This window comes from Corylus avellana, chromosome 10 (assembly GCF_965113065.1).
Source record: "Corylus avellana chromosome 10, dhCorAvel1.hap1.2, whole genome shotgun sequence".
Classification (NCBI taxonomy): Eukaryota; Viridiplantae; Streptophyta; class Magnoliopsida; order Fagales; family Betulaceae; genus Corylus; species Corylus avellana.
Genome location: NC_142499.1, coordinates 10,456,048 through 10,482,385, shown reverse-complemented (window position 1 = coordinate 10,482,385; position 26,338 = coordinate 10,456,048). Strand labels below are relative to the sequence as shown.

The following is a 26,338-nucleotide window of genomic DNA, read 5'->3' as shown; positions in this document are numbered from 1 at the left end:
CACAACTCCTCCGGCATTCTTTGTCGACGCCGGCAGAGAAGGATGCGACGGCGTCCATTGTCCACGCCGGTACAACTCCTTCTCTAGCGTTTGCAAAAGACGCTAGCACATCCTCATCTGCTGGCATCGACAGAGAACGCCGGAGAAGGAGTTGTGCCGGAGTCAACAGTGGACGCCGTCACAACTTCATTCTCCGGCATTCTCTATCGAAGCCCGTGCATCCTCATCCTCCTCTTAACTTTTGTTTTCAACATGATTTTTCAGTTCAAGATAATTATTTTCAGCAAAACTGACTTTTTTCTTTTTTGATCGTTCTAGATTCCCAATGGTTTGGGAACTTTTTTTGGTTTGGTGCAGCTCATACTTTATGCCAGCTACTACAGGTCGACCCAATGGGACAAAAGAGCTCGGGAGGCAGAACTCTTTTATGCATAAGCATCTTTCACTGCTATTTCGTGTTCAATCAGAGAAAAGTCCCACATACAAATATAGGAGAGATCAAGCAATTGTATCAGAAATGAAAACTAATGCAGCAATCAATTTTCTAATATGGGTCAGCAACATATTCCAACCGTTAGATATGTGAAATCCAATTTGATTCATATTCATTTCATATATACACCATTAAATATGTAAAATTTAATATGAACAGTTAAAACAGGGAATATCTAGACTGGTCATAGCAAACGAGTCTTCTTAAAAAGAAACTAAAATCATTATTGCATTACATCAACAAAATGCTTTGGCTGAGAGCACATACCAGATTGAGATGGCAATGAAGTTCAAGTTGATCATAACAATAACAATTATGACTACTATATCAATGGGAGATCTTACAGAGAGGCTGCAGGGCCAGTCCAACAACCAGAATAAATACACATATTTTGTAAATTGGAAAGGTATTTAAGAAAAAATATGTTTAAAAAAGGAAAAAAAAAAATAACAAAAGCTATACATCATCAAACAAAGTGAGATGTGTAGCACAGCTCCTCCGCCTATACCCACCACCATCTTTTTATCTCATCAAGCTATCCCAAATTCTATCTTCTTCACTAGAACTTTGACTAGATCTCTCTGGTCTTCAAAATAATTACCCCAAGTTGTTTATGGGACCAAACAATTTACGGACCCCAATAGTTGCGGAAGCAGAGACAACCCTGAGGCTGATTGCCGGGGATCATACCTCCACCTTTTGATGTGTCAATTGCCTCTAGCATGGAAACTACCTCTTCCATCTCTGGTCGCTTGTCAGGGTTGGCGTCCCAACATCGCTTCATTACATTTGCTTGGGAGCTTGGGCAACATCTTGGTAACTCTGGTCTCAGATTTTGGGATTTCAACATGAAGAATTCAACTTTATTACACAAAATCTTGAGCAAAAAGACTCGATACTCAAAGGGTGCAATGATTGGGGTATGAGTAGATGATTTACTTGACAAACCACAGCTGAAGTCACTTCTGAGAAGCTAAGGTCAGGATATGGCATGTCACAGTAATATATCTCCCACAAACAGATTCCAAAACTGTACACATCACATTTCCTGTTATATGGATTGCCATTGAGAACCTGTAAACAAGCCAGTTGACAAGTCACTGAAAAATCATTCATTAAATGATTGTTTCTGTTGTTTTCCTTACTAGTTAACTTTAAGTTGCATAGAAGATGGATTGTTGTGGTAAATGGAACGAATATGGGAACGTGGTACGACACTTATCCCAGAATGTGGAATGATAGGGGTAACTCATATGGATAGTATCATTACGAGTTAAAAGGTGACAGGTAATCTTGAGACATAAATCTTAAAATTGTTCTTAGCTTTTGCCAGAATAAAATATATTTTATTCACTATGTAAGATTGCGGTATTATATCTTAAGTTGTTCTCTCAAAATTGGAAAATAGAGAAACAGAAGAACAAATTTTGGATCTCCGAAATTAGTGTACTGGAATACCTGGGGGAAGGACAAGCAATCACAAATCCCATGTTTTGGATCAAGCAATCACAAATCCCAGTTCAGAATTCGGTTTCAGCTATAATTATTTTATTTTATATATATAATTTCAGACTATGAGATTTGTTCCGATGTTTTCAGCTGTTGTTCTTTACATATGTTTCGTATTTCACATTCTGTTCATTTTGTAGTTCCCGTAATCTGGGAGTACCTGTTCGTCTTTTTCTGCATGAATTTGAATACTTTATTTGGGTTTTTCTGGTTTTAATTTTACAGAAAATTGGAGAAGGAATTGCCTGGGGGAAGGACTCATTTTGTGGACGTATGTGGTCTGCCCATAAGCACCTATTTCAGTGCACTGAAGCTGCTCTGGTTGATGGAAAATGTAGATGCTGTTAAGGAGGCTGTGAAAGCAGGGGATGCTCTTTTTGGCACGATAGACACTTGGTTAATCTGGAACTTAACAGGTGGGATAAATGGAGGAATTCATGCTACTGATGTTTCAAATGCATCAAGAACAATGCTCATGAATCTCAAAACACTTGATTGGGATAAACCCACTTTAAAAACCTTAGGGATTCCAGCTGAAATTCTGCCCAAAATTGTCAGTAATTCTGAGCTTATTGGAAAATTTTCCAAAGGTTGGGCAGTGTCTGGTGTCCCAATTTCAGGATGTTTAGGTGACCAACATGCAGCAATGTTGGGGCAATCTTGCCGGAAAGGTGAAGCTAAAAGCACTTATGGAACTGGTGCTTTCATACTTCTCAACACAGGTGAAGAGATAATCCAGTCAAAGCATGGGCTCCTATCCACTTTAGCATTCAAGCTTGGCCCCAAAGCACCAACAAATTATGCTCTGGAGGAATCAATTGCTATTGCTGGAGCTGCAGTTCAGTGGCTCAGAGACAGTCTTGGGATAATTAGTAGTGCGAGTGAGATTGAGGAATTGGCATTAAAGGTTGAATCCTGCGGTGGGGTTTACTTTGTGCCTGCTTTTAATGGATTGTTTGCTCCTTGGTGGCGTCATGATGCTCGTGGAGTTTGTATTGGGATCACAAGGTTTACAAGCAAGGCTCACATTGCTCGAGCTGTGCTTGAGAGCATGTGTTTCCAAGTCAAAGATTTGTTGGATTCCATGCACAAAGATGCAGGGGAGGGGGGTGAGGTTAAGAATGAGAAGGGGGAATTCTTGCTTAGGGTAGATGGTGGTGCTACTGTTAACAGTCTTTTGATGCAGATTCAGGTTTGGGCTTTCTGTGTTTCTTTTGTCATATTTTTTTCTTTTTAGTTTAGAGTTCAACATTACCAATAGATCATTTTTCCCTATTTTTCTATCAACACCCTTTTTATAAAGAAAAATGCTAGGTGTACCCAATTTTTTACCAAAATGTTGGTTACTGAATGATGTCTCACCATCACATTTGAATTTGGACCATTTATGCTGCATGCTTTTCTCAAATTGTGGAAATCATTTGCAACCTTTCTGCTTGCAACATGATGCTAGTTTGAGTTGTTTTGAGTCGTCAATTGAATCTAATTTTCCTGCTGCTTATGGATTCCATATGAATAAGCGAATGAAGCGACTTCAAAAGGCTTTGGTTTTTAGAGAGAAATTTTTTTTTTTCAATCTTTAGGTGTAAAAGGGTTTTGGTTTCTCAAAGTCTTGAACATACACGGGTGGAATTAGAATTTTAGGTGGGAGAAGAAGAGAAAAGACATTTTAGTGGAATAAAAAATAATAATTTTGGAGGGCATCTAATAAAAATAGGTAAATTTTCTAAATTTTAAAATTTTGAGAGGGCAATAGTGCCTACCTAGTTCCACCCGTGAACCCACGGCCGCACTATTCATCCTATTTTTATATTGGAGAAGGATTACATTTTGAATTAGAGTTGATTGGCTTCTTTTTTTTTATAAATTTTGGTAAATAATCATGGGCAGCTATTCTATGTTATATATGTTTGCTTAATCATTTCCTTCAAGTTTTTAGCTACTTCTTTACGTTCACTTATTTGATAATATGTGAAAGGAGTGGTTTTCGGGTTTTTTTTTCCTCAACCAATTTTTAAGAAATTATCATTTTCTTGTTAAAGTTTCACCAAGGCATTCAGTTTTGATATTTTCATATTGCAATGTTCATTTGAATAAATATTGATTTCTTAGATATGGTTAGTGATCTTATATTATTATCCCGTGTAATCTAAATTTTCTTCAAACTGAGAGCTCCTTTTTGTGGTCCAATAATTGTAAATTTTGTTTATTAATGTTTTGTAGGCAGACTTGTTGGGAAGCCCGGTCGTGAGACCAGCTGACATAGAAACAACCGCTCTTGGAGCAGCCTATGCTGCTTGATTAGCAGTTGGTTTTTGGACAGAAGATGAGATATTTGCTTCTGAAGAAAAGTTGAAAACTGCAACCATTTTCCGTTCAACATTAAATGAAGAGTTAAGGAAGAAGAAGGTGGAGTCTTGGTGCAAAGCTGTTTCCAGAACTTTTGACTTGGTTGATCTTTCTCTTTGATATACTCGTGTCAATCCTTTTCCATTATCCCCTGTTTTATTTTGCCATGTCCTTTTGTCTTGAGTTATGGAATGTTTAATGTTGGGTACATTGATGTGAATTATGGAGACCAGAATGTATTGAAGTGAATAAAATTATAATAATGCTGATTTATACTGTAAAACACCAAATTATCAATGCATCCATATTATAATTAATTTGATTAATGTCATCAAAGTGTGGTTTTTTCTTTTTAATATAAAAATACTCAACCATTTTCTTTTAAAATCACTGGGAGTTTCCCATTCTTATCTTTCACGGTCTTGCTAGCTTTCGGATTCCCCATGAGTCCATGACATCCTAGAGGAGGAACAAGTCATGAGCTAACTCTAATTTGATTGCCAGCACACACAACTCATTGCCAGCGCCCCACTCCTCATTCTTCCTCTCTCAGACAAAAAAATGTCTGCCTTCCTCCTGTTCTCTAAGAATCGGAGATGATTTTCCTATCTCCTCTTCACTCTGAAAATAAATTGCTATTTTAAGCATTGGAGAGTATTTGGCTCCAGCTGAGGGGCTTCTGACACTTCCTTTGTTTTCCAGGCACACTATTCTCACACAGGAGACGTCTAAGAAGATGATTGTTGAGGTAGCTTGTTTTGATCCCAAAAATACTCCAACAAAACATCAATTTTCAGAATGAAAAGACTAGGCAGAAATTATTAATGCATCTAAAACACCAAATTATCAATGCATCCATTTATCTGTACCGAAGTCGATCACTGTCTTGAAAGTTAAGTCACAAGTTGGAGTATCAAATTTGGGTTCGAGTACCAATTTTGTTTCTTCTAATGCAAAGGATTAGACAAATCGATGCTTTTTGCACAGCTACAAAGTTATAATTCCAAATATAATAAATGGTTTTCCGATTAGAAATGCATCCACAAATCTCATGTGTTGAAAAACAAGTTCATTCATACTATTAATAGTATTTTTAGCTATAAGAACAACATCCATCATCAAATGACAAGAATTACAATACAGAAGAAAGCAAGTGCAAGTGAACACCTTGTCTTATATTAGACCACAATAACCATTATTCATAATCAAATGTACGGCTATGATCACTACCACCAAAGATGTCCTTGGAATCTCAATATATTTAAGATTCTAAACAGTTTGACAATCTTTTTAAGGTATAAAAAACAGGATAATAACATCGGTACTTCAAATCTTCAATTAAATTAACGCACCGTTGTTGCCAATAAGGATGAATATAAAGAAGACAAGCTACACCCAAGAAGAAAATAATATAAGATCCAATAAAGCTTGCAAAGAAAACCAGAGGATCTACTTCATACCATTGCCCTTCACTAGCATTTGAAGATTTTGTTGGTGATGGATGTGACTCGTCCTCTCTAGTGCAGTTATTATCTAATGGTTCTCCGCAAAGAAATGGTTTTCCTTCATAACAACTCTTCTCAAATGTTCCAAACTGTGCTTTCATTTCTGGAAGTTTACCTGATAAGTTATTGTAAGCCACAGTAAACACTTCTAGAGAGTATAGATCAATCAATTCTGAAGGAATTTTTCCACTCAATTTGTTGTGAGAAAGGTCTAAACTCTCCAAGTTGGTCAAATTTGAGAATGTTTGTGGAATGGAACCTGTCAATTGATTGTAAGACAAGTTCAATGCAAGAATTGAAGATAGCTCTCCTAGTTCCTGTGGGATTCTACCTGTTAGCTTATTGCATGACAAATCCAATCCAGACATGTAATTAAGGATGTCACCATGGTAGGAGTTAGACCTGTATTTTGTTACAAATTCAACCGCAACTTGTTGACCATATTCTATGTCTATGTAATCTCTTACACTATTCCATTCGGAGAGCATTTGGAATGTGGAACCAACTTGCAGGAACCGATGAATTGTATAGTCGTTATATGATCCATGGAGAAAATCATAAACATGTAGTTTTCCAAAGGACATGTTGTGAAAGCAGTGCGGTATTGTTCCAGAAAGAGAGTTCTTGGAAAGATCCATTATGCCTATCTCCTTTAACCAACATAGTTGATTTGGAATTATACCACTGAAATTGTTTCCCCCCAACAAAAGTGTTCTTAACTTAGGAGGTGCACCGATTTGATATGGGATGTTGCCAAAAAAGTTGTTATCTCTAAGGTCCAATGTCAAAAGAGACGATGAATTGAAAATAGATTTTGGTATAGGTCATGTAAGTTTGTTTCCTTGCAAATACAAGTGCTCAATATTCTGTAGATTCAAGCAAGAAGGTAATGATCCAGAAAGTGAGTTATGAGAAAGGTCTACTACTTGCAGGAAATTCAGTAGTCCACAAGGAATCTGACCTTCAAAAGAATTGTTACTCACTACAAGACTTTGCAAACTTGTCATGTTTCCTATCCATCTAGGAATCATTCCTGACAATTTATTGTTGCTAATATCCAAAAACCTCATTTTAGACCATCCAAACTCTTTAGAAGGTGCAGCCTGTAGTTCAAATCCTGTGAACTGATTATTGCATAACTTCAAACTCAACAAGTTGGTGCGACTAGCAATCAATTTTGTTGGTACCTTTCCCGAAAAATCATTAAAGGACAAGTCCAAATCTTGCAGCAAATGACTCTCGTTAGCAATTAAGGACGGTGGATAACCTTCAAAATGATTTCAAGATAGATTTAGATGTTTTAAGTATGGAGTTATCTTTCCAATATTCTCTTGAAGTTGCCCACCTAAGTGATTGTCAGAGACATCCATATACAGAATACTCTTGCATCGATTTGGTGGCAAATGAAATTTACCCATGAAAGAATTATTCTGAAGATTTAGCTTTCGTAGTCTTGTGTTGTTTTCAATCAACCAAATAGGGAAGCTTCCATTCAAGTTATTGTGAGACAAATCAATTATTTCCAATTTGCGCTGGTCAAGGAGAAGCTTGGGAATGTTTCCTGCGAGCTTGTTCAAATTACAGTTAGATAGCACAAGTATCATTAACTGAAATGAGAAGTCCCAACCCGCAGATATTTCAGTTTCTATCTCAAGCTTGTTGTTTTCACTCGCTAATAGAATCGCCTTAAGCTTAGAGTGATTAGCAAATATGTTGAATTGGAATAGACCCTCAAATTGGTTATAACTGAGATCAATGTACTCAAGTGATGTGAGGCTGGCTATCAGATATGAAGAGATGTTTCCAACGAATCGATTCCTAGATATATCGAACAATCTAAGAGATGTCAAATTGTTTAGGCATGTTGGAAGGATCCCTTCAAAGAGATTATCAGAAAGATCTAACTCTTGAAGCTTCTTGAGTGAGCACAAATCTGTCAAAAGGAATAAGATTAGAAATGTCTATCTTAACTATGTTCCACTCTAAGAATCAACAAGAAAAATCAGGTTTTAAATATGGGTTTTTCAAAATGAAAAAAAAAAAAAAAAAGAAAAAGAAAAAGAAAAAAGAAAGTGAATGGTCAATTGCTGAGTTAAATCAACCATGGTCCTTCAATTCACCTTATCTCACATTTTTAATCAATTGTAGATAATTTATTAGATTCGTAAGACTAACAATTTGCAAACACTTGATTTTCTAGTCGATTCTTACCTTTTGGAAAAGTGCCATTGAGAGAACCGTGAGCTAATGATATAGCCTTTAAAGAAGATAGTGCCCCGATATATGGAGAAATACTGGAATTAGACAAACCTATTACAAGTGAAGAGAGATAGTGTCAATAAAATATTTAAAATGGCATACCGACTAATAATAAATAGAAATTCAATTTCGATTGCAACTTATTTTAGCCTTGAAATTAGATTACCAAATTGTTTTAGGGCATGTTTAGGATTATGTTTGATGGGCCTAAAAGTGCTTTTAACATTTAAAAAGTCTGTTTGAAGAAAACAATACTCGTTTGGTAAAAAAATTAAAAGTGCTTTTAAAGGTTCAAAAAGCCTAGAAATGACTAAAAAATACTTTCGGCAAAAGCTTAAAATGAAGCTTTTGCCCAAAAACTCTTTTTGAGTTAAAAACTCTATTTATCAAATGCAATTCAAAACAAGCTCTTAATTGATGATTACAATGAATTAAGAGTCCTAGTCCTAGTCGGTCGGTCAGGTATGTAGATGATTTAAGAGTCCTATTTGCATTAGTAATTCTCTTTATTACCCTTCTATTAAAAGGGAGACCGTTAATGAAGTACTATGCTTGAGAAAATTATGTCCTCGTGTTTGTCCAACCAGCAACCGCTGCCATTTAAAAACCAAAAGAAACCACGAACCATTCATTTGCGGAAGAGACCAAAGCTCCAGGAGCGAGTACGGCAGAAGCAAGGTATGGCTTGAGGAAAGAACATCAGGAAACCAACAAAGATTCACTCTCGTTCCCGAAAACGCAGAATAAAGAATCAAACCCAACTGTTATGCACATTTACCATGACATTGGGAAAGGAGCTGATGATGTTGGGAGAGCATAGACAAATAGAAAAGAAAAAAATTAGAGAAGGACAAAGGAGTTTTGTTAAAGAAGAAAACAGGCCACTTGAGTCTTCAAATGGCATCTGACACAGCAAAAAAGCTGAAATGAGAGTTATAATGGTACAATGGTTTATCCTGAGAGTGAAGTAGTTGAATTTTATAGAAAATGGAACAATTCAATATGTACGACTTCAGATGATGAATTGGGCCATTTGATAAAATCCCAATAGACATGGAAGATCCGACGCTTCGATTTTTATTTTCAGATTTCACGATGATATATATTGAATCAACAAATTAAGCTTGACGCAGTCAATGGGAATGGTGAGATTAAGCATAAGGAGCTTCTCAAGAAGACTGGAAAATTCTAGAAAGCTTTTGAGTACTATCCAGACAGTTTTTTGGGCACTATGAGAAAGAGGGGGAAAAAATAATAGGTTCTAGCTAGATGGCATATGATTCGCCGATGGAACAAGATATTCTTAGTGGCTTGCTTAGTTTCATTGTTTTTAATACTTTTTAGTACTTTCTTTTTTAATTGAAAAAAGTGGCATATGTTACAGTGTGAATGGCAGTGATGTAGCACATTAATGGATTCAGCCAACTTTTTTAAATGCAGATACTAATTTGTCTTTTGTGCTTATGTCAAGGAGTGTTTAATCATTTTTTTAAAAAAAAACTAAGGTAGCTATTTGTCAAAATTTCAAACCACAAGGACAAAGATTACATTTATCCCTCAAACTTTAGTTTGGCTGATTACCTTGGATTGTTAGGGGGCCATCGAAATTATTCCCAGTCAAATCCAAGTTCTCCAAGTTTTCAAAAGCTGATAATTCTGCATTGTTAAACAGAACATAGAAAATTTCAAACATGAAAGGATCAATATCTATAAGTAATACGGAAGATCAATATACCTTTGGCAGGAAAGGATCCTCCTATATCATTCCACGCAAGATTGAGATTCTTAAGGGATTTGACTGCACTCAATGATTCAATGATGCTTTTGTCGAAATGGTTGCCACTAAGATCTAAGGTTTCTAAATTCTCCAATCTTGACAAGCTTTTCGAACCTGTAATAAATCTATTAAAAACAAAACTATGCAATTTGCAGTGTTTAGAAGAAAAATAGCGTTTTATAGCTTAAACAAATTTGGCTACTCTAGTGTTAAAGTCAACAAGAAACCGTAACTGATATGTAATGTCGATTACAATGCACGTAGGGAAACACACTAATGCATTTCATGTTTCACACAACTTTCTTTGCATATTTCCGACATGATGGACATCCAAGAACAATTGTTGTGATTCAAGTCAACATCAACAAAATGGGATCGATGTAGCAATACAATCTCATAATGTTTTACACTGCTTTTGTAATTATCTTCTATGAACTACTTGGGTGGCTTCTATTTTGCATTTGTTATCATGTAGGGTAGACTAACTGCAATACTGATGACAACATATGGAACCTTAACAATTTAGGATTTTTGTATTGAATATTAGTGATTGATTGAGATACAATAAACATCATCCCAACCCTACACTTGCAGTTGTAATTGAAATTATATTCTGTTGATCGTAAACTTTATAGCCTATGTGGTGGTTTTCTATTTTTGGTAAAAAAAAATTAAGATAGATTTATGTATAAATTGGAACAAAGAAGAATATGGTATAGTTTTCCATTATTTTGCATGGGGAAGAAATCTATATAACGTTTCCTAAAATCTTTGAGCAGTAAAAATTTGAAAAAAATCAAAAACAAAATAGAGGATTGAATGCAGGTGGAGAAAATTGTGACTTGTGTCATAAAATAAATAAGTAGTTTAATAGAAATATGAAAGATGTGTGTAAAATGGTTATGAAGTAATTGAAAATTTCAAACTTAAGTGTGTCTCTCCCTCTCATTACCTTGGATTGTCAGGGAGCCATTGAGCTCATTACCACTTAAATCCAACTTCTCCAAGTTCTCAAAAGCCGATATTCCTACATAAAGCAGAACAAAGAAAATTTCAAATATGATTGTAACTGCTTTCAGTTTCTATAAAATAATATTGAAGATCAACATATGTACCTTTGATTGGAAAAGATCCTCCTATGTCGTTCCCTTCAAGATTCAGATTCTTAAGGGATTTGATTGCAGGCAATGATTCTATGATGCTTCTGTTTAAATTGTTGTAACTAAGATCTAAGGTCTCTAGGTTCTCCAATCTTGACAAGCTTTCAAAACCTGTAGTAGATCTATTAAAAAAAAAAAAGAAAGGAAAAAAAGCAAGTATGCAATTCGTAGTATTTAGACGAAAAATAGTATTTTACAGCTTACTAACTAGATATGCACAGTTCAAACTTCTGGACAACATCACATGACAATCACTAGTATTTCGTGATAATTATTTTAAATCAAGAATATATGTTCAGCTTTAGGGGATGTAAGTCCGCTTGTAAGAGATACTAAAGAAGTGACCATATAATTATGGAAAAAGTACAATTAAAGAAGCTTTGAAATGATGATCATAAATATAAAGGGAAGCGATAGTAGATTACCTGTAGTTGTATTCCACCATACGAAAGAATTGTCTACAAGACTCAATGTCTTAAGGGACACAAGTCCACTTACAAATGGTATAATGCTCCAATCAAAGGAATTAGAACCAAGGTCCAATATCTCCAATTTTGGAAGTAGTGCTAGCCTTTCAAAACCTGGAAGAAAATGATTGGAAGACACAAAAAAGAACCCCATCTTATGCTTCAATACAAAAAATTCAAGATTAATTTGATAGAAATATTCAATTTCAAATTGATTTTCATACTCTAGCTTGAACCTTATGATTGATGCTTATAACCTATGGTTATAGAGCACTTGTCAAATTGTACATTCGAATGAAAATTAGTAAGAAGTAAGTACAATGGAAGGTATCAAATTGTGCCCTCAACAGAATTTGTTCTCTATATGTGACGAATAATTCTACAATACATGCATGCATGCCATCAATAGATAATAAATAAGTGAACATAATCACGGAATAAGTACTATTAAAGAGAGATTTGAAATGATAATAATAAATATAAAGGGAAAAAGGCCGGCTATAGTAGTAGAATAGCTTCCAATGTATTCCAAAGTTCAAAAGAATTCCTTGCAAGACTCAATGCGTTAGGGACGTAAGTCCACTTAAAGATGCTATAATGCTATAACCAAGGTTCAATATCTCCAATTTGCGAAGTAGTACTAGCCTTTCAAAACCTGGAAGAACATTATTGGAAGACCAAAAAAGAATTTCATCATATATATATATGCTTCAATACAAAAATTTCAAAAGCAACTCGATAAAAATTTTCGGAGTGATCCATTCAAATTGATATTCATGCTCTTGAACCTTATGATTGATGCGTCTAACCCACGGTTAAACTACTCTCTCCATGACAGAAAACTTGCCTTGCAGTGGTAGGAAACCATTATAGTAATTCCTGCTTATATCTAGCTTGTTCAAGTTTCTCAATGCAATTAACTCTGCATTTCAAATTAAAGATAAATGAAAATTAGTAAGAACCAAGTGAAATCAATGTATCAAACTATAAATCCTCTCATAAGATATAAGATAGAAGAAATCGCCTTGAGCAGGAAAGTATCCTTGCAACTTATTCTGAGTAAGAATCAAAGTTTCAAGCGATGTCACTGCACCCAAAGACTGTGGAATACTATTATTAAAGTAGTTATAACCAAGGTCTAAAATTCTCAGATTCCTTAAGCTTGACATCTTCTCAAATCCTACAAAAGAGAAAAAGAAAAAGTTACTGGTTGAATGAGGAAAATTAATTAAAAAAATGATGCTAATTGCCAACGGCGTTTGTTCACTACATAATTCTTGTACTATACTTCTAAAATATTCATACAATACATGCATGCCTTCAGACTTCAGTACGTATATGTGTAACAACCCATGACCATTCGTCTAATGGAATGCAATAGTAATCTAGTTTTACATTATATGGCTTTCATTTCGTTTTAAGTATTGTGGATTTACTTAACATGGAAATTATCCAATGGTTTACTTGGAAGTGTAGAGGGTGAAGGAAAATACAGAAAAAGGAGAGGAGAGGGAAGTAGGAAATTTTATTTTTATAATAACTTCAAGGTTATATGTTTTAATTTTAATTTTTTAATAACTTCAACGTTAAAAACCCTGTGGGGAGGAGGGAGCTCTTGCTTCCTCCTTTCCCCTCCCCCCCTACTCCCCTCTTCTTTCCTCCCTCTCCCCTTAGCTTATGTTGCGCTGCCTCCATCCGTCCTCCACCATGCTGTACTGCTCTTCTCCTCCCCATAATTAATTGGGCTTTAGATCTAGTTTTTCAAATCTAGATCTAGTCTACTTAACTGGTTTCGCTCAACCACATGTCGGCCCACCGTGTTCCCTGGCTCCTCAGCTGCCCATTGGCGCAAAACAGCTCCATCTCGTCCATCACACGCCGGCCAGTGCGTTTCGCCTCCCTTGCCCCAGCTGTTGTAGCTGTTTGTTGGCTTTTTTCTTTTTTTTGAATAAGGGTTTGACTTCTCCTTAAATATACTTTCATGAGCAATCTCTGGGGAGAAAGTTTTTATCCTGACCTTTGAGTCGAAGATGATTAGTTTCGGTGTGAGGGTTTTACTCCCATGACCGTGAAAATCAAATTTAGGAATATGAGCTACCTATGTATTAGATTGAGTCTGCTTGGAGCAAATCTATTTTATAACTGAAGTTTAGACATGAGTTAGTGAATATTGAAGTTATAAATATGACTTGCTTATAAGATTTTTATATTTGTCTTTATGACATTGTAACCACATATATAGGTTTATTGTAAAAAAGAGACCTCGTAGCTTGTCAAAAGGCCTCCTGATCTCATTTTATTTTTCTGGAGGTCTTTCACTTTTTTTCCATCAATATGGTCCCTCTTGGAGTGGAATTTATCCAAGCACTATCAAATTCACAGACAACAACATCAGTAAAATGTGATGCTTAATCATTCAGGCTGACAATATATATGTGTATACTCCAACTCCAAGGCTGAAGAAGGTCCGACCCCTGGCTGTAATTATTAATATAATTCAGAATCACGCGGGACACCCGTGATTCAACAGAAAATACCAATTATAAAACTTTATAAATTAATATTTGTAATTAAAGAGGTAAATCCGACCCCTGCAATTCTTAATTTTATCACCCAAGAGAACAAAAGGGCTCAAGGAAATCTTTTCTTTTTTTATTTCTTTTTGGGTGGGGGGAATTAGCTAGAATAAAGACGCTCATAATATAATTCTTCGATCTGCCCCCGTTTTTTATGGAGGGGGTCGGCGGTATGTATGCATAAGAAAGGAAAAGCAGAGGGGCGGGAGAGAACATACCTTCATTTGGTAGGCAACCACCAATTGAATTGGCGGATAGATTAAGACTTTTTAGCTCCTTCAATGGCACCAACATTGACACGTTTAGCAAACAACGGTTCTCATCATCTTGACCGTTATAATTGTTGTTAAGAATAAATTCACACTACAAGCCTATCAAATTTTGGGCCCAACGGCCAAGAATAGGCCCATAAAATATTAATTAAATAGCAAGGGCTATTTAATTAATCACTATATAATATTTTCCAATTAGGATTATATTATCATCAGGAAATCTTATTTATCCCTACAAGATTGTTATTCACGTTTATCATTTTAAGATAAAGCTCAACATTATTTCTACGTAAAAGATTATCTTTATAAGATAATCGTTTGGGATTATCTCAACTTCGAACTCTTAAACCAATTCAAATCAGCTTCAACCTTCAAGCCTATAAATTGGCTCCTACACAAGGTACAAGACAGGTTCTCTCTCAGATCAGAAATTATTAAGCATACTAAATTATTGTGCACCAAAGCATAATATTTTTTGGGTTCTAATTTTGGCATCGGAGTGTCCACGGCATATACGCCGTCGGACTCTTTGACGCTTTCTCATTCTTTTGCAGCCATTTGGAGAGCACACATCGTCGAATTGCAGATCTCAAAGAACGCGCATTCATCGTGAAGAAAACTGTTCTAACAGTTTGGCGCCGTCTGTGGGAAGCGACTATTTCGTTTCTCATAAAAAAATTTTCACGGTGAGCACGCATTCCAGTGATAGTCAAATAGGCTGCCGGAGACCCAACGCCGACACGACCCACATCGCCGGAGAACTGCAAGCATCACCGATTTCCACACCTGCAGTGTTGCTGATCTGCAACTGCCGGAAATCCAAACCCCAAGGCCGCAACACCGCATCTCGTCGGACCTGCACATCTGGAAGTCGTCGGAGACTCCACGCAGGGATCGCCGAAGCCCACGTAACGCTGCAGATTGGCGGCCGAACACCCCACTGCAGATCGGCGAACACCCCACTGCAGATCGGCGGCCACCCCACCGGATCGCCGGAGACCCATCGCGAGGATCCCGAAGCTCTGAACCGCACTACCGTTCGCCGAACCAGCTTGCCAGAGATCTGCACGCACAGCCGCTCGTCACAGATCAGCACTCCCATCCGTTGCCGCCGATCTCTGGACTGCCGGAGCCCAGCACCGCAATCTCCCGGCCGCCGCGGCATCGTCGATTTGCCACGCTGTCACTGTGCGTTGGCTACTGCTCGTAGAAGGAGAAGAAAAAAAAGAAAAAGAAAAGAAGAATCTGCTGGAAGGAGGGCTGTGCTTCGAAAATTTTGTGGAAGAAGAGTGGGCGTTTGGCAACAGGTTATCCTTATTCAGTTTATATTCCTATTATGGTTTAGGAATAGGCTATTCTGATTTAAGTTTATATCCTTACTCTAATTCAGGAATAGAATATGCTAGTTTAAGTTTATATTCTTATTCCGGTTTAAGTTTATATTCTTATTCTAATTCAGGGATAGCATATTCTAGTTTAAGTTTATATTCTTATTCTGGTTTAGGTTTATATTCTTATTCAAATTCGAGAATAGGATACTCTAGCTTAAGTTTATATTCTTATTTTGGTTTAAGTTTATACTCTTATTCTAGTTCAAAGATAGATTATTTTGGTTTAGGAATAGACTTTTTAGCTTTAATTGATTATAAGAATAGGATAATTCTTATTTCCAATTATTGAATTTTGGGGATACCCTATTCTAGATAAAATTTTTCATCATGGTGGCCGTAACACGATCTGGAAGTATGGCAATCCGGCAGAGAAAGTCACAAGCGGGATTAACTAATCAAGTTGGTTCCTCGGTACAACCGAATCCGAAACCGGTTAACCACGTCAACCCTGTTGATCCTATGGTTCATCAGGGGCCGATTAATCATGTCAACCCTGTTGATCCCATAGGTCATCAGGGACCGGTTAACCACGCCAACCCTGTTGATCCTATAGTTCATCAGGGACCGGTTAACCACGTCAACCCTATTGATCCCATGGTTCATCAGGGAATGGCTCAACATAACAAACCTCCTCGTCAACCGGAAATGGGAGATCCTGAACGTTTTGCGGCGATGGCAGCACAAATCGAAGCCCTAACTCGGCTGAACGCAGAACTCCTCTCACGGATGTCCGAGCAATCTCGTCGCGAGGAAACTCGTGGTAGGCGAGATGAAGAAGAGCACAACAGTCGAGCTAACACTCACAACCAGCCCGGAGGAGGACACCAAGAGGACAATTTTGAACAGTATGCGAACAGGAAGGAGGAAAACCGAATGGATGATAGCAAAATCGGCAGTACCCAGGATAGGGATGACGAACTCAGCCGAAGGATGGTAGAGTTTGACAAAAAATTCGCTGACTTGGAGATGGAACGAAAGAATAAAGGGAAGGACATCTTTGTGGAGAAGATGTTGCAAGGAACTGGTTCCCCCTTTTCTCCACGTGTGGAAGGATATCGGTTACCTGAAAAATTCAAAGCCCCTTCTATGATGAGTTATAAGGGTGTCGGAGACCCAGTCGAACACTTAGAAGATTTTCGATCACATGTGCGCCTCCTTGGCATCCCAGATGAAGTGGCTTGTCGGGCCTTTCCCCTCACTTTGTCAGGAAGTGCTCGGAACTGGTTCAGGAAGCTATCCCCGGGCTCAATTGACAAGTTTGAAGACCTAGGCCGGGTATTTTTAACTCAGTTTATGACTTCACGGACCCGGAAGAAACCCCCGTCCTATCTGCTGACTCTGAAACAGCGCAATGATGAAACCTTAAAGCAGTTCATAACGCGATTCAACCTGGAGAAGACAGAAATTGAAGAACCCTCAGACGACCTCGTATATTCGGCAATCTATCACGGGCTCTTAACTAAAGAACCGGTAATGAAGAAGATGGCGCGAAGACCGCCGAGTAATCTCCAAGAACTAATGAGCAAGGTAGAAGAGTTCATTAATGAAGCTGATGTCCTAGAAGCGATTGATAGCACAAGAAACCCGGAACAGAGAATTGAAGGAAAGAGGAAAGAAGAAAGGAAGAAAGAAACCCGGAAGACAGTAGAAGAACTTAAGCTCCCAAAAAAGAAATTCCGAGACTATGGTTTCACACCTCTCAATGCGGGAATTTCAGAAGTATTAATGGAGGTCAAGAAGGATCCGGAGTTTGTACGGCCGCCAAAGATACCGGGTAGTCCTCCCGAGAAGAACAAAGATCGGTACTGCGATTTTCATGAAGCTAGGGGTCACTACACCGAAGGTTGCATAGCGCTGAGGCTATTGATTGAGAAGCTCATCAAAAACGGAAAGCTGGTTCAATTCCTAGGGGATCACAGGGATCAACCAAGGAATAACCGGGGCAACCGGCCTTACAACAATCGTGACCGGGAACACCGTCCTCGAGGCCGCCCGCGCCAAGCTGAGAGAGGCAGGGAGAATCACCCACGAGGGGACAGCCCACAAGAGCGCAATCAAAGAGAGAGGAGTCGTAGCCGACAACATGGAGGGCCGGAAAACCAGATCATAATAGGAGAGATCCGAACAATTGCTGGAGGATTTTCCGGGGGAGGAGAGTCTAATCGTGCAAGGAAGGCTTATGCGCGACAAGCAGGAAGTCAAGAGGTATGGGCGGTCGAAAGGCCAATGAAAGTTCAGAAAAAAGAGTCTTTAATGATCGGATTCTCAGACGAGGACTATGAAGGGATATCTTTCCCTCATACGGATGCTCTGGTAGTTACTTTAGCTGTGGCCAACCATAATATGCACAGAATTTTGGTAGATAACGGAAGTTCAGCTGACATCTTGTACTGGCCAGCTTTCAAACAGCTCAACATAGGCCAAGAAAAGGTCGGAACAGCGAAATTCCCATTGATAGGATTCGCAGGTGAGCAGGTTCAACCAGTTGGTACGATCGACCTTCCGGTGACAGCCGGCACTATCCCTAATCAGGCGACGATAATAGTAAAATTCTTATTGATTGACCGGCCTTCGGCATACAACGCCATCATCGGCAGAGCAGCACTCAATGAGCTCAGGGCAATAACATCAACTCCTCATTTAAAGATGAAATTTCCTACTGATCACGGGGTTGGAGAAGTCAAAGGAGACCAGCGAGCAGCCCGCCAGTGTTATAACGTGACTATGAAAGACGTCCCCGGGAAGGCTACTCTCGGAACCGGGTGTAGCAGTGGTGAGAAATAGCAGTTACAGGGCGGGGAACCGGTCGAAGATTTGGAGGAACATTCGATCGGTAACTCCGAGAGGAGTGTCAGGGTCGGGTCGCAGTTGACCCAGGAGCTGAAAAAAGAATTGGTGACCTTCCTCCGAAAGAATGAAGATGTATTCGCCTGGAGCCACGAAGATATGCCCGGAATAGACCCTGCAGTAATAGTTCACCAGTTGAATGTGAGCCCAAATCACACGCCGGTGATTCAGAAAAGAAGGGGTTGTGCACCCGAAAGAAGTAAGGCTGCAGCAGAAGAGGTGGAGAAGTTAATTCGGGCAGGATTCATCAGAACTGTGCAATACCCAAAGTGGCTATCCAACGTAGTGCTAGTGAAAAAGTCTAACGGTAAATGGAGGATGTGTGTGGACTTCTCAGATCTCAACAAAGCTTGTCCAAAAGACAGCTTTCCTTTACCACGGATTGATTTGTTGGTTGATTCGACATCAGGGCATGAATTACTTAGCTTCATGGATGCTTTTTCCGGGTACAATCAGATACGCATGTATGAGCCGGACCAAGAAAAAACATCCTTTGTGACAGACCGGGGAACCTATTGCTACGAAGTGATGCCATTTGGATTGAAAAACGCAGGGGCAACCTATCAGAGGTTGGTCAACCAGATGTTTCAAGGTCAGATTGGGCGGAATATGGAAGTCTACGTAGACGACATGCTAGTGAAGAGCACCCTAGCCACAAACCACATCCAAGACCTAGCCGAGGCATTCCAGGCTCTAAGGCTCTATGGTATGAAGCTAAACCCTGCTAAATGTGCTTTCGGAGTGTCCTCGGGTAAGTTCTTAGGGTTTGTAGTATCGAGGCGTGGAATTGAAGCCAACCCGGAAAAGATAAAGGCAGTGATAGATATGCAAGCACCACGAAGCACAAAGCAATTACAGCAGCTCACTGGTAGGGTTGCCGCCTTAAATCGATTTATTTCCCGGTCAACAGACAAATGCTTGCCCTTCTTCAAGGTTCTCCGGAAAGCGTTTGTATAGGATGAGGAATGCGAAGAAGCCTTCAATCAGCTAAAACAATATTTAGGGAATCCTCCCTTACTCAGCCGAGCCAGTGAAGGAGAGGTACTCTACCTCTACTTGGCAGTATCGCCCACTGCCGTGAGTTCAGCTTTGGTCCGGGAAGACCAGGGCACCCAGAAGCCAGTGTATTTCACTAGCTGAGCCTTACACGGAGCAGAAGAAAGATATCCCAGGATAGAAAAACTGGCATTCGCGTTAATAACGTCAGCCCGAAGACTAAGGCCGTACTTCCAAGCTCATACCGTCAGAGTCTTGACAGAGTACCCATTAAAGAAGGTGATGCAGAAACCAGATGTTTCAGGAAGATTGGTGAATTGGGCCATAGAATTGGGAGAGTTTGATGTAGAGTTTCATCCAAGGATAGCAATCAAAGGGCAGGCACTAGCCGACTTTCTCGTGGAATTCTGTAATTTCCCAGAACCAGATCAACTACCCAAGGGAGAAACATGGATAGCATATGTAGACGGGTCTTCCACCCAAAAGAGAGGCGGAGCCGGGATCGTGCTGATAGACCCAGGAGGAGAAGCCCTAGAGTTCTCAATCCGGTTGGACTTCATTACGACCAACAACGAAGCAGAGTACGAAGCAGTCATAGCCGGAATGAGCTTAGCCCGGGACATGGGGGCCAAGAGTCTGGAGGTAAAGAGTGACTCCCAAGTGGTAATCGGGCATATTCAATGAGAATACGAGGCTCGGGGGGTAAAAATGAAGAAGTATCTCGCCAAGGTACAAGAACTACAAGTCTTATTTGATCTGGTAGTGTTGACTAGGATCCCTCGAGAAGACAACAACCGGGCCGATTTCTTAGCAAGACACGGGTCCGCAACAGACGAAGAAGCAAAAGTCTCGAAGCAAAAAGTACAAGTCCTCACCGAACCTTCCATATTATCAACTACGAAGATCCTACAAGTTGAACAAGGAGACGAAGCCCCGGAATGGGCTATTGATATTATCCGATACTTGAGAGATGGAGGGCTCCCAGATGACAGACAGAAGGCACGACAGATCCGGATGAGGTCCGCTCGATACACCTGGATTGATGGGACTCTCTATAGGCAGGGGTACACATTGCCTCTCTTAAAGTGTATTACTAAGGCAGAGGCAGATTATGTGATGCGAGAGATTCACGAAGGGGTATGTGGCAGCCACGGAGGAAGCCGAATGCTGGCTCACAAAGCTATCAGAGCCGGATACTATTGGCCCGGAATGAACAAGGATTCTAGTGACATCGTGAAACATTGCGACAAGTGTCAGAGGTTTGCTAAAATCATGAAGAATCCCCCTGAAGAGCTCAGTCCAATCTCGTCACCATGGCCTTTTGCACAATGGGGGGTCGACCTGGTAGGTCCATTACCCACGGGAAAAGGAGGATGCAAGTTCATAGTAGTTGCAGTAGATTACTTCACTAAATGGGCAGAAGTGGAAGCATTGGCAGCCATCACAACCGGAAACATCCAGAATTTTCTGTGGAGATCAGTAGTGTGTAGGTACGGAATTCCTCACGCCTTTGTAACAGATAACGGTAAGCAATTCGACTGTGAACCATTCCGAAAGTGGTGTGAAAAACTCCATATAAAGAATTACTACTCTTCACCGGGACATCCCCAGGCAAATGGATCGGTAGAAGCAACCAACAAGACCTTGATGAAAACTCTAAAGAAGAAACTTGAAGATAGTAAGGGAGCTTGGGTAGAATTTCTTCCGGAGGTGTTGTGGTCTTACAGAACCACCACCCGAACTCCTACAGGGGAAACACCCTTTGCCCTGACATACGGAACTGAAGCTGTGATTCCTGTGGAGGTAGGGTCTCTTAGTTACCGAGTGGAGCATTACAACCCGGGGCTGAATGAAGAAGGAATGAAGCTGCACCTAGACTTGTTACAAGAAAAGCGGGACAGAGCTCAGATCACCATGGCTGCATATCAGCAGAAAGCAGCTAAGTACTTCAACAAACGGGTTAAGCATCGGGACTTCAAAGTCGGAGATTGGGTTCTTCGAAAGGTAACCATAGCCACAAGAGATCCCACTGAAGGGAAACTGGGTCCAACATGGGAAGGGCCTTACCAGGTTGTCAAGTGTCATCGACAAGGAGCATACCACCTCCAGAGGACAGATGGAAAGCCACTACCAAGGCCGTGGAACGCGGAACATTTGAAAAAATACTATCAGTAGTACACCCAGGGTTCGATTTATTTATGCTCTTATTATTTGATTGTCTTTTAATACTGCAATGGAACACAGAACATTTGAGGGAGTACTATCAGTAGTACTCCTAGGGTTTGATTTATTTATGCTTTTATCATTTGATTGTCTTTCACTATCGAATTTTATTTGAATAAAGAGTGATACTGACTTAAGCATCGGAGGGTCCTCGGTCTCCCGAGGACCACCCTTTGACAATTACTTTTTGGTAGACAGGACAGGGAGAAAACCCTGGGTAAAAACAAAGAGATTCATATCTGAAGGCAAGGAAACCTGGGACAAAAATAGAAAGACTCAGAGCACTTGAAGAAGTATTGCCAGTAGTATGCCCATGGTTTGGTTTGTTTATGCTTTTATTATTATTTGATTTAAGATCAATACTGACTTAAGCATCGGAGGGTCCTCGGTCTCCCGAGGACCACCCTTTGACAAATACTTTTTGGTAGACAGGACAGGGAGAAAACCCTGGGTAAAAACAAAGAGATTCATATCTGAAGGCAAGGAAACCTGGGACAGAAATAGAAAGACTTAGAGCACTTGAAGAAGTATTGCCAGTAGTATGCCCATGGTTTGGTTTGTTTATGCTTTTATTATTATTTGATTTAAGATCAATACTGACTTAAGCATCGGAGGGTCCTCGGTCTCCCGAGGACCACCCTTTGACAATTACTTTTTGGTAGACAGGACAGGGAGAAAACCCTGGGTAAAAACAAAGAGATTCATATCTGAAGGCAAGGAAACCTGGGACAGAAATAGAAAGACTCAGAGCACTTGAAGAAGTATTGCCAGTAGTATGCCCATGGTTTGGTTTGTTTATGCTTTTATTATTATTTGATTTAAGATCAATACTGACTTAAGCATCGGAGGGTCCTCGGTCTCCCGAGGACCACCCTTTGACAATTACTTTTTGGTAGACAGGACAGGGAGGAAACCCTGGGCAAAAACAAGGAGATTCATATCTGAAGACAAGGAGAAAACCTTGGGTAAAAAACAATGAATAGGGAGACAACCCTTTAAAACAAGGACAAGGAGAAAACCTTTGGCAAAAACAATGAATAGGGAGACAACCCTTTAAAACAAGGACAAGGAGAAAACCTTTAGCAAAAACAATGAATAGGGAGACAACCCTCTAAAATAATGATAAGGAGAAAACCTTGGGCAAAAACAAGGAATCACCCAAGACGAACGGGGAACAAAGATAGTTGAAAGATTTACAAATTATATGCAGGTTTGGATTATCTCGATGACTCGGAGAGGGACCCAGATATGATCCCCAGGTGTCTCGAAACTATAACGAGCGTAACCCCCAGCAAGGAATAGAACTGGGGGGTATTTCCGAAAACTCAAACGATGCCAAAAACCGAGCTGAAAGGCTCCAGTTAACAAGCTCAAAACACATTCATTAAGGAGACATGAGTCTTAGACAAGGTCAAACAACAAGCCACCAGAAGGCTTTGGCTAAATTCCCATCATCCAAGTACTTTGGCTGAGGGAATTGGGGGGTAACTGTTAAGAATAAATTCACACTACAAGCCTATCAAATTTTGGGCCCAACGGCCAAGAATAGGCCCATAAAATATTAATTAAATAGCAAGGGCTATTTAATTAATCACTATATAATATTTTCCAATTAGGATTATATTATCATCAGGAAATCTTATTTATCCCTACAAGATTGTTATTCACGTTTATCATTTTAAGATAAAGCTCAACATTATCTCTACGTAAAAGATTATCTTTATAAGATAATCGTTTGGGATTATCTCAACTTCGAACTCTTAAACCAATTCAAATCAGCTTCAACCTTCAAGCCTATAAATTGGCTCCTACACAAGGTACAAGACAGGTTCTCTCTCAGATAAGAAATTATTAAGCATACTAAATTATTGTGCACCAAAGCATAATATTTTTTGGGTTCTAATTTTGGCATCGGAGTGTCCACGGCATATACGCCGTCGGACTCTTTGACGCTTTCTCATTCTTTTGCAGCCATTTGGAGAGCACACATCGTCGAATTGCAGATCTCAAAGAACGCGCATTCATCGTGAAGAAAACTGTTCTAACAATTGTAATCATAATATTCATAGTAATAAGGTTCATTGTTTAAGTTGTAGAGGGAAAGGTTGATGACGTGAGAGTTGGTGGAGTTGCATGTGACCCTTTCCCAACGACAACAATCACTCTTTGCGTCATCCATCCATGAGGGAAGAACATCTGCATGAATAATATTGGATTTCAGAAATGCCTTCAGCTCAAGCAGAGCAATCCTCTCTTCATGGAAGCAGCCTCTGTGCTGATGAAATTAAAGAAACACAAGTAAACCCCACAGCAAAGCTTTCACAAAACTAGGCCACTCCATTCTTGACAAAAATTGTTTCATTATTTTGTAACTTCTCTTTTTGCGTTTTTTGTGTGTGTTTTCTAAGAGGGATTTGATATGAGAAAGGAAAAGCAAGGGAGGCTGAGAACATACCTTCATTTGGTAGGCAACCACCAATTACATTGCCGGACAGATTAAGACTTCTCAGCTCCTTGACAGGCACCAACAATGACACATTTAGCAACCAATGCTTCTTATCCAAATTTTCATATGCATAAAAAAAAAGGAGCTTCATAGTAATCAGGATCTTGGTTTAAGTTGTAGAGGGAAAGTTTGATGATGTGAGCGGTGGTGGAGTTGCACGTGACCCTCTCCCAACCACAACAATCACTCTTTGCATTGTCGATCCATGAGGGAAGAAGGGGGTGACCTGCATAAATAATATTGGATTTCAGAAACACCTTCAACTCAAGTAGAGCAATCCTCTCTTCGTGGAAGCAGGCTGCGTCCTCATGAAATTGAAGAAACACAAGTAAACCCCACAGCAAGGCTTTCAGTAAAGGCGGGTCTGTCATTGAGAAAAATTGCTTTATTAATTTGTAAGTAAACCAGCTTCGTCCTTTGCACACTAAAGGGAAAGCTCAATGTAAAATTCAAAGAAATATGGTCATTATATATAGAAGTTTGAGAGCTAGAAGGTGGGTGGTGGGCATATGAAGGGATTGAATGCCGTGTTTGAAGGTTGGAGTCACTGGCTAGGGTCAATCTTCTAAACTAGGGACCCAGACTTAGTTTCTAGGGTCAGTCTTGTGACGTCCCACATCGCCTGTGTATGGTAGGACTGTGCAGATCGGCCGCCTGCCGCCAACCGGCCGCATACCGTCCGTCACCGCACCGACGCCGACTCACCACCGACAACTGGCGGCCGGTAAACAGCAAGAAATCTCCCTACCGACATCAGGTCGGTCGGTAGGCGAGATACTACTGTTTGGTTCGGTTTTCAAACCGAGCCGAACCGATCAGTTGTAATTTTTTAAAGTATAAAAATATAATATATACAAAATGACACCGTTTTGTGTCAAACAAACGATTCTAGATCTATTTTTTATTAAAAAAAAGAAAAAAGAAAAAAAAAAAGCCCTAACTTAACTGAAAACACAAAATAAAACCTTAACTTAACTGGAAAAAGGCTGAAACCCACTTTCTTTCGTCATTGTCGTTGCCGTTCAAAAAATGCAGTAAGGTTTCTTGTCGTTGCCAACATTCTCTCGGTCTCTCCGGCTCCAAAACTCACTTTCTCAGTTTCTCTCATCTCTCTGTCCAAGTGAGTTTAAAATAGTCACTTATTTGTGTCTTTATTATTATTTATTTTCTGCACACTTTTTCTGAAAGTGTATGTCTTATCTTACTTCTTTCTTCTTTTTCTTTAATTTTTTTTTCTTTTTCTGAGGACAAGTCCGAGCATGTATTTCTGTCTTTATTATTATTTGTTTTTTCTGCACACTTTTTCTTAAAGTAATGTCTTATCTTACTTCTTTCTTCTTTTTCTTTAATTTTTTTTTTCTTTTTCTGAGGACAAGTCAGAGCTTGTGTGTGTCAGGACTCAGACTTCTACTTTTACTTATTAGGATGCGTGTGTTTTGTGCATCAGTGATAGCATGCAGTAGGTGATAAAGTAAATAATATAGAGGGGGAGAGTAAATGTGAGTTGGCGTGTGTTTTGTGCATTAGTGATAGCATGCAGTAGGTGATAAAGTAAATAACAAATAACAAAGAGGGGGAGAGTAAATGTGAGTTGGCTTTAAGAGAAGATAATCAAACAATTCTGCCGTTGCATGCCTCTTTTTTGTTAAGTACTTGGCTCAATGCTTCAGCCTTTAGACATTAACTTTACGTCAGATTTGCTACAGTAATTAGCCAAGTTTAAATTTGATATCAGTTGTCAAATTTAATTTATTTATTCTTATAAAAAAATCAATGTTAAATGTTGATGAATCTATTTATTCTTATAAAAGAATCAATGTTAAAAATTTATTAATTTTTAGTTCTTAATCAATTAAAGATGGATTCACTTCAAATGACACATTTATCAGGTAGTGCTCATTGTCATCCATCTTTCCCTATGGACACTCCAATGACTCCCATAGAAATTGAAGATGTAGAAATATCTGGTGCTAGTTCTATGCCAATTGATGGTCGTGGTGGTGGTGGA

The 26,338-nt window shown here is 39.2% G+C and overlaps 2 protein-coding genes and 1 pseudogene across 12 annotated transcripts; 2 read left to right on the top strand and 1 right to left on the bottom strand.

The window, feature by feature from the left end:
* Positions 1-1,427: 1,427 nt before the first annotated feature.
* Positions 1,428-25,495, bottom strand: LOC132162126 (cuscuta receptor 1). 10 transcript variants are annotated; one of them, XM_088510868.1, is made up of 13 exons: positions 25,307-25,465; positions 24,280-24,694; positions 23,877-24,099; positions 14,314-14,439; positions 12,544-12,699; positions 12,367-12,441; positions 11,478-11,633; positions 11,008-11,163; positions 10,845-10,919; positions 9,851-10,006; positions 9,697-9,771; positions 8,068-8,169; positions 5,506-7,789 (listed from the first exon to the last, which is right to left on the bottom strand). In XM_088510868.1, the coding sequence occupies exon 13, from the start codon at positions 6,492-6,494 to the stop codon at positions 5,613-5,615; it is 882 nt and encodes a 293-aa protein (XP_088366994.1). In that variant the 5' UTR covers positions 6,495-7,789; positions 8,068-8,169; positions 9,697-9,771; positions 9,851-10,006; positions 10,845-10,919; positions 11,008-11,163; positions 11,478-11,633; positions 12,367-12,441; positions 12,544-12,699; positions 14,314-14,439; positions 23,877-24,099; positions 24,280-24,694; positions 25,307-25,465; the 3' UTR covers positions 5,506-5,612. The 10 variants fall into 10 exon arrangements, 9 of the variants coding, with proteins under 9 accessions (XP_088367000.1, XP_088366994.1, XP_088366997.1 ...); XM_088510871.1 differs by having other exon boundaries at positions 8,068-8,166; XM_088510869.1 differs by having other exon boundaries at positions 25,328-25,465.
* On the top strand, positions 2,220-4,788 carry LOC132162300 (glycerol kinase pseudogene; annotated as a pseudogene). The gene is made up of 2 exons (XR_015909352.1): positions 2,220-3,194; positions 4,226-4,788. The product of XR_015909352.1 is annotated as a glycerol kinase pseudogene (transcript).
* LOC132174111 (uncharacterized) lies at positions 16,066-18,546 on the top strand. Its single transcript, XM_059585811.2, has one exon. It carries the CDS (start codon positions 16,086-16,088, stop codon positions 18,540-18,542), a length of 2,457 nt encoding a protein of 818 aa, XP_059441794.2. The 5' UTR covers positions 16,066-16,085; the 3' UTR covers positions 18,543-18,546.
* Positions 25,496-26,338: the final 843 nt, after the last annotated feature.

Bases quoted from the DNA above. Each gene is read 5' to 3' on its own strand.
- LOC132174111 (XM_059585811.2), top strand. From the start codon at position 16,086: ATGGTGGCCGTAACACGATCTGGAAGTATGGCAATCCGGCAGAGAAAG.
- LOC132162126 (XM_088510873.1), bottom strand. The intron at 9,772-9,850 runs GTATATTGATCT...TTAACAATGCAG, and splicing joins AGGATCCTTTCCTGCCAAAG to AATTATCAGCTTTTGAAAAC. The intron at 8,170-9,696 runs GTAATCAGCCAA...CTTCACTTGTAA, and splicing joins TGGCCCCCTAACAATCCAAG to TAGGTTTGTCTAATTCCAGT.